The sequence below is a fragment of the Coregonus lavaretus genome (assembly GCF_964263955.1).
Source record: "Coregonus lavaretus genome assembly, contig: HAP1_SCAFFOLD_2860, whole genome shotgun sequence".
NCBI lineage: Eukaryota > Metazoa > Chordata > Actinopteri > Salmoniformes > Salmonidae > Coregonus > Coregonus lavaretus.
This window is the reverse complement of record NW_028160878.1, coordinates 266-19,061: the sequence shown is the minus strand read 5'-3', so window position 1 is coordinate 19,061 and position 18,796 is coordinate 266. Positions and strand designations below refer to the sequence as shown.

The 18,796-nt window shown below is 38.3% G+C and overlaps 1 protein-coding gene across 1 annotated transcript; it reads right to left on the bottom strand.

Moving 5' to 3' along the window:
* Positions 1–257: 257 nt before the first annotated feature.
* On the bottom strand, positions 258–18,505 carry LOC311121362 (long-chain fatty acid transport protein 2-like). The gene is made up of 9 exons (XM_084195858.1): positions 18,241–18,505; positions 17,792–17,950; positions 11,374–11,498; positions 10,751–10,945; positions 7,159–7,249; positions 6,859–7,057; positions 6,528–6,625; positions 927–1,057; positions 258–729 (listed from the first exon to the last, which is right to left on the bottom strand). The coding sequence occupies exons 1-9, from the start codon at positions 18,485–18,487 to the stop codon at positions 556–558; spliced, it is 1,419 nt and encodes a 472-aa protein (XP_084051984.1). The 5' UTR covers positions 18,488–18,505; the 3' UTR covers positions 258–555.
* Positions 18,506–18,796: the final 291 nt, after the last annotated feature.

Sequence of the window (18,796 nt, the reverse complement as noted above, 5' to 3'; positions counted from 1 at the left end):
TTTGCAATGGAAAATGAAAATGAATGTTTCTTATTGTAGAAGTTCAGGTAGTCCCACCTTGGTCCAATACGTTTTCTTCCATTTGGTGCCAGATAAATACGACCCTGTAGTCTCCCTACCAAATATTTACCACAAACGCCTTTGTGATTTCAGGGTGTAGAGATGGCAGCGCTCTGAGGACTTTTATTTTGAAAGAGGGACTTCAAATTAAAACAATTATTTCAGATTTAATTTTTAAAGTGACACAGCCACACATCTCAGATAGATATATCTTTAGTATTTATTACAAAATCAATATATATTTATGAATTTACAAACATTCCATAACATTTTCAGTTTTCATTTTCAAATGTTTCTCTCTAGTCATAAAATGCACAACATTTTAAAAGTTGGTCCTTGACGTAAGCATTTGTCTCCCTTTCATTTAAACACAACCCTTTTTTTGGGGGGGGGGGGGGTTCAAAGTATCACAATAAAATGTACATCAGATTAATAATTTGACAGTTCATTTCAAAATAAAAGATTAACAGTTAGAAAAAAAAAAACGAAAAAAAATCATAACCGTATCTTTCCATCAGAAATAGAGTCATAAATCTCCTGTGTCATGGGGATGTAGCCCTTACTGTCCTCCAGGTAGTATAATCGATCCTGTATCACGGATGGGTTGAATCCCTCTTCGGCTAGCTTTGCCTTCATCTGCTTGAATGTTCCAGTCACAGCCAGGGAATTCTGGGATTTGAAAATTAAATAAATGATGTTCAAATGTGTGTTTTATGAATCTTAAGCGTTTTGAGCAAATCTTTAAAGGTACAATCTGGGATCAGGGAATCTCTTCAACATATCCCAGATCGTAGCTTTAAGTGCTTTGCAAATGAAAGGTATCATGATGATCATTGTAATTTGGGACATTATTCCCATAGGATTACCTGTATGCGTATGAAGCGTGGTCTAGCGTAGCTGGGCAGGGACGTCTTGACGTTCTGGAACGTGGCTTTGCTGTCAAACTCCACGTCAGCTTTCAGTTTGACAGCTGCCATCCCGATCCTCCCCTCGTGTCCTGTGGGGTCACAAAGCAGGATCACCAAGATAGCCAGCTAACCTTGAGAAACTTTCAGACATTACTATTGATTTGGGATTCTCCCCTAATGTCCTGGTGATTCACACCCAACATGAGGAGAACCCTCTGGGATAATAAATACACAATGATGTGACTTTGTGTGTTGTGTGTGTGTTGTGTGTGTGTTGTGTGTATTGTTCTATGTAACTATATATAGTATGTCAATTGTGTGTAGTGTATATTAAGAAAATTCAATGAATAAAATAATTATATAAAAAAGATAGATGTTTAATGAGGTGACTGTAAGTCGCTCTAGATAAGAATGTCTGCTATATATATATTTTTTAAAAATTTTAGGGGGTAGATCAGCTTTAATATTGCAGATAGATTGTAACTTCCATCAATGTAATTGTCTGCATCACTTCCAATCCCCCATATGTTTTTTTCCCCTCGCATTTATATATATATATTGAAATTGCAACCAACTTTCTATGGCTTGTTTTAGAAATAGTGATATTTGGGAGATTATTTCCTTTTCAAATAACTGAAAGTGTGAGGTTGTAATCTGAATAAAGGGAAAAAGGCCATTCTTGAACATTGGGTGAGACAATCTTACTAATTTGCTAGAGAACCAGTTCGGATTTAAGTATAACTTTTGTATGACTGAAGCTTTTAGTGATAGGTCTAATGCTTTAATATTAATAATTTCTGTCCTCCGAATTCATATTCATTATATAAATAGGGCCGCTTAATTTTGTCTGGCTTGCCATTCCAAATAAAATGGAATATATTTTTCTCATATAATTTAAAAAACTGTTCGCTAGGCGTAGGCAAGACCATAAGCAAATAGGTAAACTGGGATAATACTAAAGAGTTATTCAAGGTGATTTTTCCACAAATTGACAGGTATTTACCTTTCCATGGTAGCAAGATCTTATCTATTTTTGCTAACTTTCTATTAAAATGTATTGGAGTGAGATCATTTATTTCATTTGGGATATGTATTCCGAGTATATCCACATCACCATCAGACCATTTTATTGGTAAACTACATGGTAATGTAAAATATTAATTTTTTAGTGATCCAATACGTAATATAGTACATTTATCTTAATTTGGTTGTACCAGAGAGGTTAGAAAATGTATCTAGATCCTCTATGAGGCTGTGGAGGGATTCAAGTTGTGGAATTAAAAGAAAACATGAATCATCAGCGTACAATGACACTTTTGTTTTTAAGCCCTGGATTTCTAATCCTTTGATATTATTGTTGGATCTGATTTTAATAGGTAACATCTCGATGGCCATAATAAATAGATATGCCGATAGTGGACAACCTTGTTTCACTCCTCTTGACAGTTTAAAACTTTGTGAGAAATAGCTATTATTTACTATTTTACACCTAGGGTTACTATACATGATTTTAACCCATTTTATAAGAGATTCTCCAAAATTGAAATGCTCCAGGCATTTATATATAAACCCCAGTCGTACTTTATCAAATGCCTTTTCGAAGTCTGCTATGAATAGCAGGCCTGGTTTCCCAGATTTTTCATAGTGTTCTATTGTTTCCAGTACTTGCCTTATATTATCTCCAATGTATCTTCCATGTAAAAAACATGTCTGATTAGAATGAAAATAAATGGAGAAACTTATTCAAGAAAGATCAAGTGTAATATATTATAAAAAATAAAGCAAACTGGATGGATAAATAAAAAATAAATAATGTCCAACAATACCTTATTAATTCTATGAGCTATACATTTTGCTAGAATTTTTGCATCACAACACTGAAGTGTAAGGGGCCGCCAATTTTTTAAATGGACTGGATCTTTGTATATTCCACTTGTATCCTGTTTCAGTAATAATGAAATCAGACCTTCTTCTTGAGTGTCTGATAATCTACCATTTACATAGGAGTGGTTAAAACATGCTAATAACAATCCTCTGAGTATATCAAAAAAGGTTTGATATACCTCGACTGGTATGCCATCCAACCCTGGAGTTTTCCCGGACATAAAGTCTTTAATTGCATCCAGAAGTTCCTCCTCTGTAATTTCACCTTCACATGAGTCTTTCTGCATGGCTGTTAATTTTACATTATCAATAGAAAAAAAAATCTCTACAATTAGCTTCAGTTAGAGGAGATGGAGGCGACTGAAATTAAAACATATGCTTAAAGTACTTAGTTTCCGCCTTCAAAATATCATTCAGTGAATCATGGGTGACTCCGTCATTTGTAACCAGTTTCAGTAAATTATTTTTGGTAGCATTCCTATGCTGAAGATTAAAAAAAGAATTTGGTGCATTTTTCCCCATAATCCATCCAGTTTGCTTTATTTTTTATAATATATTACACTTGATCTTTCTTGAATAAGTTTCTCCATTTATTTTTGTTTTTCCTCTAATTTATTCTGAGCCTCTATGTTACAGTTTTTATTGCTATCTATCTATTCTTTTAGACCTTCTATTTCCTTTGTTAGTATGGACTCTTTTGACCTAAATTGCTTTTGTTTTCGAGATGAGTACTGAATTGCATGGCCTCTAAAGGCACATTTAAAGGTGTCCCATACAATAAGGGGATTTTCTGTACCTATGTTATGTCGGAAAAAATCAGTTATGAATTCCTCTGTCCTAGTTAAGAACAAGTTATCATCCAATAGGCTTTGATTAAATTTCCAATATCCTCGCCCACGTGGAAATTCAGTAAGAATAATGTATATGCCAATTATATGATGGTCCGACCGCATTCTGTCCCCTATCAACACTTTTAAAACTTTTGGTGCCAACAAGAATGACATAAGAAAGAAGTCAAGACGACTAGCTTGATTGAGTCTCCGCCATGTATATCTCACTAGATCAGGATATTTAAGCCTCCATATATCCACTAGTTCTAATGTATCCAAGACATTCATGATTTCCTTAAGAGCATGAGGGTGATTGTTTGTAGTGTGATTTCCTTTACGGTCCATTGAGCTATTTAAAACGGTATTATAATCTCCCACCATAATAATAGAGTATTGAATTGCTTGCAGGGTTGATAATTTATTATATATATTGTCAAAGAAGTGTGGATCATCATTATTTGGTCCGTAAAGGTTAATGAGCCATATCTGTTTATGGTCCAATAACATATTTAAAATAATCCATCTACCTTGCGTATCTGTTTGGACAATTTGCACATTCGGATCGAAATTACTGTTAATTAATATCATCACCACTTTTGAGTTTCTTTGCCTATGGGAGAAGTATATTTAGCCCCCCCATTCCTTTTTCCAAGCAAATTCATCTAGAATTGTTGAATGAGTTTCCTGTAAACAATAGATATTATATTCCTTCTCTTTGAGCCATGTAAATATTGTTATTCTTTTGTTATTATCTGCTAAGCCATTACAATTATAACTGGCTATACTTATTTCACCATACACCATAATGAGATACAAGTTTCAAAACTATTTATCATTATATATGTTTGTACATTTACCAATAAAAAGTACCATAGTGATTGAGTGTCCATATAGCTGTACCATGATATTTGCATTGCTACTAAGTAACCCTCCAATTGTTCTCCACTAATTCCCCCGCTAAAGCCCCTCCCCGTCCCAAGTTGGGCCGTCATCCCAGTGATCGGTATACCACCCACGTCCCGCCGGATCCCTAGGGCCCCGAGAGGCCAGGACCTATCCATCGAAAAGAGCACACAGTGCCACCCACAAAACAGAAGCAGGTCAACCGCCAAAAGCATTTCCAATGCTCTCACCTCAATATATATTCAGCTTTTTCTTAAATCAGCATCTCTACATGTATGACAGCCATTCCATTCCAGTGTCTGTTGAATTCCAACACAGGCACACCTCATTCTACTGAATTAGGTACTGATTAGGTGATCACCTGAACCAAATATTTTTTAATGAGGAAAAGTAGAAAAACCACTGCTGTGGTCATCACTATCCTCTTGCAATAGGACCAGCTTGATGGTAAAAACAGTGCTAATAGTACCTCAAAAGTAATATTAATACAAAAATAACTATTGACCATGACAAAAGAGTTGAAAAGGAAAGTTTTGAGTGAGGAAAAGAAGAGTTCAATTCTGGCTTTACTGGCAGAGGGATACAGTGAGCGTCAGGTTGCTTCCATCCTTAAAATTTCAAAGACGGCGGTTCATAAGAACAAGGTCAAGCAGCAGACATTGGGGACAACAAAGCTACAGACCGGCAGAGGGCGAAAACGACTCTCTACTGACCGGGATGACCGCCAACTCATTCGAATGTCACTCAACAACCGTAGGATGACATCAAGTGACCTACAAAAAGAATGGCAAACGGCAGCTGGGGTGAAGTGCACGGCGAGGACGGTTCGAAACAGGCTCCTATGGGGCAGGGCTGAAGTCGTGCAAAGCTAGAAAAAAAGCCCTTCATCAATGAGAAGCAAAGAAGAGCCAGGCTGAGGTTTGCAAAATACCATGAGGATTGGACCGTAGAGGACTGGAGTAAGTTCATCTTCTCTGATGAGTCCAATTTTCAGCTTTGACCAACACCTGGTCGTCTAATGGTTAGACAGAGACCTGGAGAGGCCTACAAGCCACAGCATCTCGCACCCACTGTGAAATTTGGTGGAGGATCGGTGATGATCTGGGGGTGCTTCAGCAAGGCTGGAATCGGGCAGATTTGTTTTTGTGAAGGACGCATGAATCAAGCCACGTACAAAGTTGTCCTGGAAGAAAACTTGCTTCCTTTTGCTCTGACATTGTTCCCCAACTCTGAGGATTGGTTTTTCCAGAAGGACAATGCGCCATGCCACACAGCCAGGTCAATCAAGGTGTGGATGGAGGACCACCAGATCAAGACCCTGTCATGGCCAGCCCAATCTCCAGACCTGAACCCCATTGAAAACTTCTGGAATGTGATCAAGAGGAAGCTGGATGGTCACAAGCCATCAAACAAAGCCGAGCTGCTTGAATTTTTGCGCCAGGAGTGGCATAAAGTCACCCAACATCAATGTGAAAGACTGGTGGAGAGCATGCCAAGACGCATGAAAGCTGTGATTGAAAATCAGGGTTATTCCACCAAATATTGATTTCTGAACTCTTCCTTAGTTAAAACATTAGTATTGTGTTGTTTAAAAATGAACATGAACTTATTTTCTTTGCATTATTCGAGGTCTGACAACACTGCATATTTGTTGTTATTTTGACCAGTTGTCATTTTCTGAAAATAAATGTAAATAAATAAAATAAATGCTCTAAATGACAATATTTTTATTTGGAATTTGGGAGAAATGTTGTCAGTAGTTTATAGAATAAAACAAAAATTTTATTTTTACCCAAACACATACCTATAACTAGTAAAACCAGAGAAACAGATAATTTTGCAGTGGTCTCTTAATTTTTTCCACAGCTGTATATATAGCTATTTAAAAATATATGTCTATTCAAATATCTTGCATATCTATATTACTCAAATGCAAAATCACCTGGAACCTTGACACCGTAGACGTTGGCTTCTTCGATACATTCCACCATGATCAGGTGCTCAGTCACCTCTGTGGTGGCCACGTTCTCTCCTTTCCACCTGGACGTCAACTCATATCAGATTAATTCAGTAAGTAACCTGGCCTAGAACCCAAAGAGCAAGCAGAAGCAGAGGCAGACTGGAAACACTTCCAAGAAGCAAGAAACCAAGAGAAACCAAGCTCATAACTCAACCGGTAGGTGATTCACAGGACAGGACAACACATCGTATTAAACCCAGCTCATTATTAAACATTTTGTTTGACAACTACTAAACTAAAACAGCATTCTGACCTGAAGGTGTCTCCGATGCGGTCCATGAAGTAAACAAATCCCTGGTGGTCGATCCTCAGCAGGTCTCCACTGTTGAAGTACAGATCTCCCTTAACAAACACATCTGTCAGCTTCTTCCTGTCTGTCTGCTGCTGGTTATTAGCATAGCCATTGAACGGAGCCCGCGCGCTAATCTTGGAAACCAGTAGACCAGTTTCTCCTGAGGACCAAAACAACAAGTAATTGTGTGTGTGTGTGTATGTGTGTGTGTGTGTGTGTGTGTGAATATGTGTGTGTGAATATGTGTGTGTGTGTTCTCACCTTTAGGGACTTTGATACAGAAACCTCTAGAGTCTTTGACAGGTTCCTCTCTCTCTGTGTCATACTGAATCAGAGCGTATGAGAAGCTTGCCTGCAAGCACACATAAACAAACAAACAGACAGACAACAACAAACAGACAGACAGACAACAAACAGACAAACAATAACAAACAGACAGACAACAACAAACAGACAGACAACAACAAACAGACAGAAACAAACAGACAGACAACAACAAACAGACAGACAACAACAAACAGACAGACAGACAGACAGACAGACAGACAGACAGACAGACAGACAGACAGACAGACAGACAGACAGACAGACAGACAGACAGACAGACAGACAGACAGACAGACAGACAGACAGACAGACAGACAGACAGAACATCAGAAAACAATGACACACAGTATCTATGTGGTGTAATGTTTGTATGTAGTATAATTTACATTTACAGTGTAATGTATGTATGTAGTGTAATGTATGTATGTAAGTAGTGTAATGTATGTATGTAGTGTAATGTATGTATGTAGTGTAATGTATGTAGTGTAATGTATGTATGTAAGTAGTGTAATGTATGTATGTAGTGTAATGTATGTATGTAGTGTAATGTATGTAGTGTAATGTATGTATGTAAGTAGTGTAATGTATGTATGTAGTGTAATGTATGTATTTTAGAACACCTACTCATTCAAGGGTTTTTCTATATTTGTACTATTTTTTACAATGTAGAATAATAGCGAAGACATCAAAACTATGAAATAACACATATGGAATCATGTAGTAACCAAAAAAAGTGTTAAACAAATCAACATATATTTTACAGTCTTTAAGGAGTTCCCACATATGCTGAGCACTTGAGTTTCTTTATATTTGAGTTTCTTCAAATCGCCACACTTTGCCTTGATGACAGCTTTGCACACTCTTGGCATTCTCTCAACCAGCTTCATGAGGTAGTCACCTGGAATGCATTTCATTTAACAGGTGTGCCTTCTTAAAAGTTAATTTGTGGAATTTATTTCCTTCTTAATGCGTTTGAGCCAATCAGTTGTGTTGTGACAAGGTGGGGGGGGGGGGGGGGTATACAGAAGATAGCCCTATTTGGTAAAAGACCAAGTCCATATTATGGCAAGAACAGCTCAAATAAGCAAAGAGAAACGACAGTCCATCATTACTTTAAGACATGAAGGTCAGTCAATCCGGAACATTTCAAGAACTTTAAAAGTTTCTTCAAGTGCAGTCGCAAAAACCATCAAGCGCTATGATGAAACTGGCTCTCATGAGGTCCGCCACAGGAATGGAAGACCCAGAGTTACCTCTGCTGCAGAGGATAAGTTCATTAGACTTACCAGCCTCAGAAATTGCAGGCCAAATAAATGCTTCACAGAGTTCAAGTAACAGACACATCTCAACATCAACTGTTCAGAGGAGACTGTGTGAATCAGGCCTTCATGGTCGAATTGCTACAAAGAAACCACTACTAAAGGACACCAATAAGAAGAAGAGACTTGCTTCGCCAAGAAACACGAGCAATGGACATTAGACTGGTGGAAATGTGTCTGGAGTCCAAATTTGAGATTTTTGGTTCCAACAGCCGTGTCTTTGTGAGACGCGGTGTGGGTGAACGGATGATCTCCGCATGTGTAGTTCCCACCGAAAAGCATGGAGGAGGAGGTGGTATGGTGTGGGGGTGCTTTGCTGGTGACACTGTCTGTGATTTATTTAGAATTCAAGGCACACTTAACCCGCATGGCTACCACAGCATTCTGCAGTGATACGCCATCCCATCTGCTTTGAGCTTAGTGGGACTATCATTTGTTTTTCAACAGGACAATGACCCAACACACCTCCAGGCTGTGTAAAGGCTATTTTACCAAGAAGGAGAGTGATGGAGTGCTGCATCAGATGACCTGGCCTCCACAATCCCCCGACCTCAACCCAATTGAGATGGTTTGGGATGAGTCGGACCACAGAGTGAAGGAAAAGGAGCCGACAAGTGCTCAGCATATGTGGGAACTCCTTCAAGACTGTAAAATATATGTTGATTTGGTTACTACATGTTTGGTTACTACATACCACTTTTTTGGTTACTACATGTTTCCATATGTGTTATTTCATAGTTTTAATGTCTTCACTATTATTCTACAATATAAAAAAGAGTAGAAATATAGTGTAGACATTGTTAATGTTGTAAATGGCTATTGTAGCTGGAAACGGCTGATTTTTTATGGAATATCTACATAGGCGTACAGAGGCCCATTATCAGCAACCATCAGTCCTGTGTTCCAATGGCACGTTGTGTTTGCTAATCCAAGTTCATCATTTTAAAAGGCTAATTGATCATTAGAAAACCCTTTTGCAATTATGTTAGCACAGCTGAAAACTGTTGTGCTGATTAAAGAAGCAATAAAACTGGCCTTCTTGAGACTAGTTGAGTATCTGGAGCATCAGCAATTGTGTGTTCGATTACAGGCTCAAAATGGCCAGAAACAAATAACTTTCTTCTGAAACTCGTCAGTCTATTCTTGTTCTGAGAAATGAAGGCTATTCCATGCGAGAAATTGCCAAGAAACTGAAGATCTCGTACAACGCTGTGTACTACTCCCTTCACAGAACAGCGCAAACTGGCTCTAACCAGAATAGAAAGAGGAGTGGGAGGCCCCGGTGCACAGCTGAGCAAAGGACAAATACATTAGAGTGTCTAGTTTGAGAAACAGACACCTCACAGGTCCTCAAATGGCAGCTTCATTAAATAGTACCCGCAAAACACCAGTCTCAATGTCAACAGTGAAGAGGCGACTCTGGGATGCTGACCTTCTAGGCAGAGTTGCAAAGAAAAAGCCATATCTCAGACTGGCCAATAAAAATAAAAGATTGGTCAGTCTGAGATATGGCTTTTTCTTTGCAACTCTGCCTAGAAGGTCAGCATCCCGGAGTCGCCTCTTCACTGTTGACGTTGAGACTGGTGTTTTGTGAGTACTATTTAATGAAGCTGCCAATTGAGGACCTGTAAGGCGCCTGTTTCTCAAACTATTATTCTGACATTTCACCATTCTTAAAATAAAGTGGTGATCCTAACTGACCTAAGACAGGGAATTTTTACTAGGATTAAATGTCAGGAATTGTGAAAAACCGAGTTTAAATGTATTTGGCTAAGGTGTATGTAAACTTCAGACTTCAACTGTATGTAGTATAATGTATGTATGTAGTATAATGTATGTATGTAGTGTAATGTTTGTATGTAGTGTAATTAGTACGTAACACCTATGTAATACGAGTATCTAATAACAATGATGTCATAGTGCCACCAGAAAAGATGTTCTACTTCTTCTTGTGTTTCCATACAGAACAGTGTCCTGACACTTCATCACACCGACCTAATACATCTCACATAGACTGTCAGGAATAGAAAATATAATAGTCTTTCTCATAAGCTCAGTGGTTGCATCCCAATGGCACCCTATTCCCTATATCGTGCACTACATTTAATCAGAGCCCTATGGGCCCTAGTCAAAAGTAGTGCACTATATAGGGAATAGGGTGCCATTTGGGACACTGCAGCCATTATTGTCCCAGACAGTAGTCTCACTTTGTGAAGGAAGTGCTCTTTGCCGATCGCGCCGACTTTCCCGATGTAGTTGATGAAGCCGCCATTTCCCTCGGTGGCGCCGTAGCATTCACAGACACGGATGTCACCGAAACGCTGCAGGAACTCTGACCAGGTGTCTGCTCTAAGCCCGTTACCCAGGGCCAGACGTACCTTGTGATGCCTGTCATTATCTTTCTGAGGAGGAGAGGAGAGGAGAGGAGAGGAGAGGATAGGAGAGGAGAGGAGAGGAGAGGAGAGGAGAGGAGAGGAGAGGAGAGGAGAGGAGAGGAGAGGAGAGGAGAGGAGAGGAGAGGAGAGGAGAGGAGAGGAGAGGAGAGGAAAAGTGAGGAGAGGGGAGAGGAGAGGTGAGGAGAGGGGAGAGGTGAGGAGAGAGGAGAGGGGAGAGGGGAGAAGTGAGGAGAGGGGAGAGGTGAGGAGAAGTGAGGAGAACGGAGAGGTGAGGAGAGGGGAGAGGTTGAGGAGAGAAGAGGAGAGGTGAGAGGATGTACAGGTATTTGGTTTACATTCATTAATGATAGAATGACAATACTAAATCCGACCATTTCTATTTGGTCTTTAATCCTCTGAATGATCAAACTAACAGGAGGCATGTGTTGCAGTACCTTGGGTGCATTACAGAGGTACCTCATGATCTCTCCTATGTACTGGATCACTGTCACGTTGTATTTCCTGCAGTCATCCCAGAAATTAGAGGCAGAGAATTTACGCCTCAGGACAATGGTGTTGCCTGAGAGGAGAAGGTAAAGCACCAACATTCAACAGAGCTCACAACCTCATGGACAAACAAACTAACTAACTGACTGACTGCTAATGATTACCTAACTAACTCACTGATTGACTGACTAAATGATTACCTAACTAACTCTCTGACTGACTGACTAAATGATTACGTAACTAACTAACTCACTGACTGACTAAATGGTTACCTAACTAACTAACTCACTGACTGACTAAATTATTACCTAATTAACTAACGCACAGTCCCGTCTGAATGGTTCTGGTTAGGGCCAGGAGTTGTTCCTGACCATGTGACTGAACCAGGAAGGAATAACTCTGGGCCCTAGTTAAAGGCTACAGCACCACTAAGGCCTAGGAGTTTTCCTGGTTGATTTTATCGTCTAAGGAAATTATTGACATAAACAGCTTTGAACTCTGGGGGTAGTATCCCAAATGGCGCCCTATTCCCTATAAAGTGCACTACTTTTAACCAGAGCCCCATAGAGAAGACACTCTGGCCGCGTCCCAAATGACACCCTATTTCCCCATAGGGCTCTGGTCAAAAGTAGTGCACTATATAGGGAATAGGGTGCAATTTTGAATAATTGGGCCATGGACAAAAAAAACATTAGTGCACTATAAAGGTAATAGCATGTAATTTGGAAGGCGCCCAGGGACTTTGGTTTGAAACACTAGAAATCCACTCAGAGCCAAGTCACCTCTCGTCCAATGCCCCGAGTAAAGAGACATTACACTAAACAACCCTTAGTAAACCCTGGTCAACATCATAACAACTTTATTACACGTGACGGCGCTGAAATAATATGTAACGTGTAATAATATGTAACGTGTAATAATATGTAACGTGTAATAATATGTAACGTGTAATAATATGTAACATGTAATAATATGTAACGTGTATTAATATGTAACGTGTATTAATATGTAATAATATGTAACGTGTAATAATATGTAACGTGTATTAATATGTAACATGTAATAATATGTAACGTGTATTAATATGTAACGTGTAATAATATGTAATAATGTAACGTGTAATAATATGTAACGTGTAATAATATGTAACGTGTAATAATAAGTAACGTGTAATAATATGTAATATGTAACATGTAATAATATGTAACGTGTAATAATATGTAATAATGTAATGTGTATTAATATGTAACGTGTAATAATATGTAACGTGTAATAATATGTAACGTGTGATAATATGTAATAATGTAACGTGTAATAATATGTAACAAGTAATAATATGTAATAATGTAATGTGTAATAATATGTAACGTGTAATAATATGTAACGTGTAATAGTATGTACCGTGTAATAGTATGTAACGTGTAATAGTATGTAACATGTATTAATATGTAACGTGTAATAAAGTGTAATAATACGTAACGTGTAATAATATGTAACATGTAATAATATGTAACGTGTAATAATATGTAATAATGTAACGTGTAATAATATGTAACGTGTAATAATATGTAATAATGTAATGTGTAATAATATGTAATAATATGTAACATGTATTAATATGTAACGTGTAATAATATGTAATAATATGTAAAGTGTAATAATATGTCACGTGTAATAATATGTAATAATGTAACGTGTAATAATATGTAATAATATGTCATGTGTAATAATATATAACGTGTATTAATATGTAACGTGTAATAATATGTAACTTGTAATAATATGTAACGTGTAATAATATGTCATGTGTAATAATATGTGACGTGTAATAATATGTAACGTGTATTAATATGTAATAATATGTAACGTGTAATAATATGTAACGTGTATTAATATGTAACATGTAATAATATGTAACGTGTATTAATATGTAACATGTAATAATATGTAATAATGTAACGTGTAATAATATGTAATGTGTAATAATATGTAACGTGTAATAATATGTAACGTGTAATAATATGTAATATGTAACATGTAATAATATGTAACGTGTAATAATATGTAATAATGTAACGTGTAATAATATGTAACGTGTAATAATATATAATGTGTATTAATATGTAACGTGTAATAATATGTAACGTGTATTAATATGTAACGTGTAATAATATGTAACGTGTAATAATATGTAACGTGTGATAATATGTAATAATGTAACGTGTAATAATATGTAACATGTAATAATATGTAATAATGTAATGTGTAATAATATGTAACGTGTAATAATATGTAACAGTATGTACCGTGTAATCGTATGTAACGTGTAATAGTATGTAACATTTATTAATATATAACGTGTAATAATGTGTAATAATACGTAACGTGTAATAATATGTAACATGTAATAATATGTAACGTGTAATAATATGTAATAATGTAACGTGTAATAACATGTAACGTGTAATAATATGTAATAATGTAATGTGTAATAATATGTAATAATATGTAACATGTAATAATATGTAATAATGTAATGTGTAATAATATGTAATAATATGTAACGTGTAATAATATGTAACGTGTAATAGTATGTAACGTGTAATAATATGTACCGTGTAATAGTATGTAACGTGTAATAGTATGTAACATGTATTAATATGTAACGTGTAATAATATGTAATAATATGTAACGTGTAATAATATGTCACGTGTAATAATATGTAATAATGTAACGTGTAATAATATGTAATAATATGTAACGTGTAATAATATGTAACGTGTAATAATATGTAACGTGTAATAATATGTAATGTGTAATAATATGTAATAATGTAACATGTAATAATATGTAACGTGTAATAATATGTAACGTGTAATAATATGTAACGTGTAATAATATGTAATAATATGTAACGTGTAATAATATGTAATGTGTAATTATATGTAATAATGTAACGTGTAATAATATGTAATAATATGTAACGTATAATAATATGTAACGTATAATAATATGTAACGTGTAATAGTATGTAACGTGTAATTTTACATTTTTACATTTTAGTCATTTAGCAGACGCTCTTATCCAGAGCGACTTACAGTTAGTGAGTGCATACATTATTTATTTTTATACTGGCCCCCCGTGGGAATCGAACCCACAACCCTTCCGTTGCAAACGCCATGCTCTACCAACTGAGCTACATCCCTGCCGGCCATTCCCTCCCCTACCCTGGACGACGCTGGGCCAATTGTGCCCCGCCCCATGGGTCTCCCGGTCACGGCCGGCTACGACAGAGCCTGGATTCGAACCAGGATCTCTAGTGGCACAGCTAGCACTGCGTAATGTGTAACAATATGTAATAATATGTAATAATATGTAATAATATGTAATATGTAATGTGTAATAATATGTAACAATTTGTAATAATATGTAATAATATGTAACGTGTAATAATTTGTAATATGTAATGTGTAATAATATGTAATAATATGTAATGTGTAATAATATGCAATGTGTAATAATATGTAATAATATGTAACGTGTAATAATATGTAATAATATGTAACGTGTAATAATATGTAATAATATGTAACGTGTAATAATATGTAATAATATGTAACGCGTAATAATATGTAATAATATGTAACGTGTAATAATATGTAACGTGTAATAATATGTAACGTGTAATAATATGTAACGTGTAATAATATGTAATAATATGTAACGTGTAATAATATGTAATAACGTGTAACGTGTAATAATAATAACTTCTTTCTCCCCTCTCTCTCCAGATAAAATCTTGCGACTTGTGACAGCAGGCCGCCCAACAACCTGCCCGCTTGACCCTATCCCCTCCTCTCTTCTCCAGACCATCTCCGGTGACCTTCTCCCTTACCTCACCTCGCTGATCAACTCATCCTTGACCGCTGGCTATGTCCCTTCCGTCTTCAAGAGAGCGAGAGTTGCACCCCTTCTCAAAAAACCAACACTCGATCCCTCTGATGTCAACAACTACAGACCAGTATCCCTTCTTTCTTTTCTCTCCAAAACTATTGAGCGTGCCGTCTTTAGCCAACTCTTTTGCTATCTCTCTCAGAATGACCTTCTTGATCCAAACCAGTCAGGTTTCAAGACTGGTCATTCAACTGAGACTGCTCTTCTCTGTGTCACGGAGGCTCTCCGCACTGCTAAAGCTAACTCTCTCTCCTCTGCTCTTGTCCTTCTAGACCTGTCTGCTGCCTTTGATACTGTGAACCATCAGATCCTCCTCTCCACCCTCTCCGAGCTGGGCATCTCCGGCGCGGCTCACTCTTGGATTGCGTCCTACCTGACCGGTCGCTCCTACCAAGTGGCGTGGCGAGAAGCTGTCTCCGCACCACGTGCTCTCACCACTGGTGTCCCCCAGGGCTCAGTTCTAGGCCCTCTCCTATTCTCGCTATACACCAAGTCACTTGGCTCTGTCATATCCTCACATGGCCTCTCCTATCATTGCTACGCTGACGACACACAACTAATCTTCTCCTTTCCCCCTTCTGATAACCAGGTGGCGAATCGCATCTCTGCATGTCTGGCAGACATATCAGTATGGATGACGGATCACCACCTCAAGCTGAACCTTGGCAAGACGGAGCTGCTCTTCCTCCCGGGGAAGGACTGCCTGTTCCATGATCTCGCCATCACGGTTGACAACTCCGTTGTGTCCTCCTCCCAGAGTGTGAAGAGCCTTGGCGTGACCCTGGACAACACCCTGTCGTTCTCCGCTAACATCAAGGCGGTGACCCGATCCTGTAGGTTCATGCTCTACAACATTCGGAGAGTACGACCCTGCCTTACACAGGAAGCGGCACAGGTCCTAATCCAGGCACTTGTCATCTCCCGTCTGGATTACTGCAACTCGCTGTTGGCTGGGCTCCCTGCCTGTGCCATTAAACCCCTACAACTCATCCAGAATGCCGCAGCCCGTCTGGTGTTCAACCTTCCCAAGTTCTCTCACGTCACCCCGCTCCTCCGCACACTCCACTGGCTTCCAGTTGAAGCTCGCATCTGCTACAAGACCATGGTGCTTGCCTACGGAGCTGTGAGGGGAACGGCACCTCCGTACCTTCAGGCTCTGATCAGTCCCTACACCCAAACGAGGGCATTGCGTTCATCCACCTCTGGCCTGCTGGCTCCCCTATCTCTGTGGAAGCATAGTTCCCGCTCAGCCCAGTCAAAACTGTTCGCTGCTCTGGCACCCCAATGGTGGAACAAGCTCCCTCACGACGCCAGGACAGCGGAGTCACTCACCACCTTCCGGAGACATTTGAAACCCCACCTCTTTAAGGAATACCTGGGATAGGATAAAGTAATCCTTCTACCCCCCCCCCTTTACCCCCCCCCCAAAAAAATTAACATTGTAAAGTGGTTATCCCACTGGCTATAAGGTGAATGCACCTATTTGTAAGTCGCTCTGGATAAGAGCGTCTGCTAAATGACGTAAATGTAAATGTAAATGTAATAATATGTAATAATATGTAATAATATGTAACGTGTAATAATATGTAATAATATGTAATAATATGTAACGTGTAATAATATGTAGTAATATGTAATAATATGTAACGTGTAATAATATGTAATAATATGTAATGTGTAATAATATGTAATAATATGTAACGTGTAATAATATGTAATAATATGTAACGTGTAATAATATGTAATAATATGTAACGTGTAATAATATGTAATAATATGTAACGTGTAATAATATGTAATAATATGTAACATGTAATAATATGTAACATGTAATAATATGTAATAATATGTAACGTGTAATAATATGTAATAATATGTAACGTGTAATAATATGTAATAATATGTAATAATATGTAACGTGTAATAATATGTAATAATATGTAATAATATGTAACGTGTAATAATATGTAATAATATGTAACGTGTAATAATATGTAATAATATGTAATAATATGTAATAATATTCAGATACATTTGTATTTTTTTATCTTCATCATCAGTACAAAGTCAGGGGGCTTTCAGAGGAATTTTTATACAGAATCAAAATTATTACTTTCTTTCTCTCCATTTGAATGTAGTTATTGTAATTGCTAGAGATGACATGGAACCAATTCTGAAGCAGTTCTGAAGCAGTTCTGAAGAAGTTCTGAAGCAGTTCTGAACCAGTTCTGAAGCAGTTCTGAACCAGTTCTGAAGCAGTTCTGAAGCAGTTCAGCTCTTCACACCTCTTTACCTCTTTATCCCATATACTGCACTACTATCAGGTTAATGTTATCCATGCAGGAATTGAACACACGACCTGGCCGCTGCCAGAACAACACTCTTACCAACTGTGCCGTACAGTACAGTACCTCTCTCTATGGCTCCAGTCAGGCCCATCATGAAGCCGGCGGTGTGGTAGAGGGGCAGGTAGATGTAGATGACGTCATCAGAGGCCACACCTGAGATGGCCTGCAGAGAGGAGGCCATGGACAGCCTCTCCTGGGTGATCACTGCAGCCTTCGGCAGACCTGAGGACGAGACACCAGGAAGGGCAGGAAACAGAGGATCAGGCCTGATGTGAATCTAAAATGGTATCTTATTCTTTGACCAATCAGAGTCGTGCTATCTAAGATAATTTACCTGTCTGGCATAAACATCAGTAGTCTTCTGTCTAATTCACACTACAGGGCTGACCAGAGCAATACCGTATTGGTCTGGACATTTTATTTTAAAAATTGTTCTTTCTAGCACGGTTCCAGCAACAATGGTGGATGCATAACCAGGCCAGTCCAGTGCATCTTGGTTTGGCTCGGCTTACCTGTAGTTCCGGAGGTATAGATGTAGAGGGCGGGGCTCTTTAAGGTGACCTTTGACCTGAGCTGTGGGTCCAGAGGTTGATCTGAGGCCTGCTGTATCCTGCTGCTGCTCAGAGTCTTCATGCCCTCCATCACACACTCTGCCTCCTCCACACCCTGACCCAGCACGAACACACTTACACTCTGCTCCCTCAGGGTGGGGAGCACCTCATCTACCTCTCCACGCAACTCTGGGGGTGGGTTGGGCATAGAGAGGGTAAGAGAGGGAGGGACACAGAGAGGGAGAGAGAGGGAGGGTCAGGAAAGAGGGTGACAGCGAGAGAGACAGAGGGAGAGCGTACATTTCCTCAGTGAAAACAATGTACTGAGCAAATGTCAAATTGGCTTTTTACCAAATTACCGTACGACAGACCACGTATTCACCCTGCACACCCTAATTGACAAACATACAAACCAAAACAAAGGCAAAGTCTTCTCATGCTTTGTTGATTTCAAAAAAGCTTTTGACTCAATTTGGCATGACGGTCTGCTATACAAATTGATGGAAAGTGGTGTTGG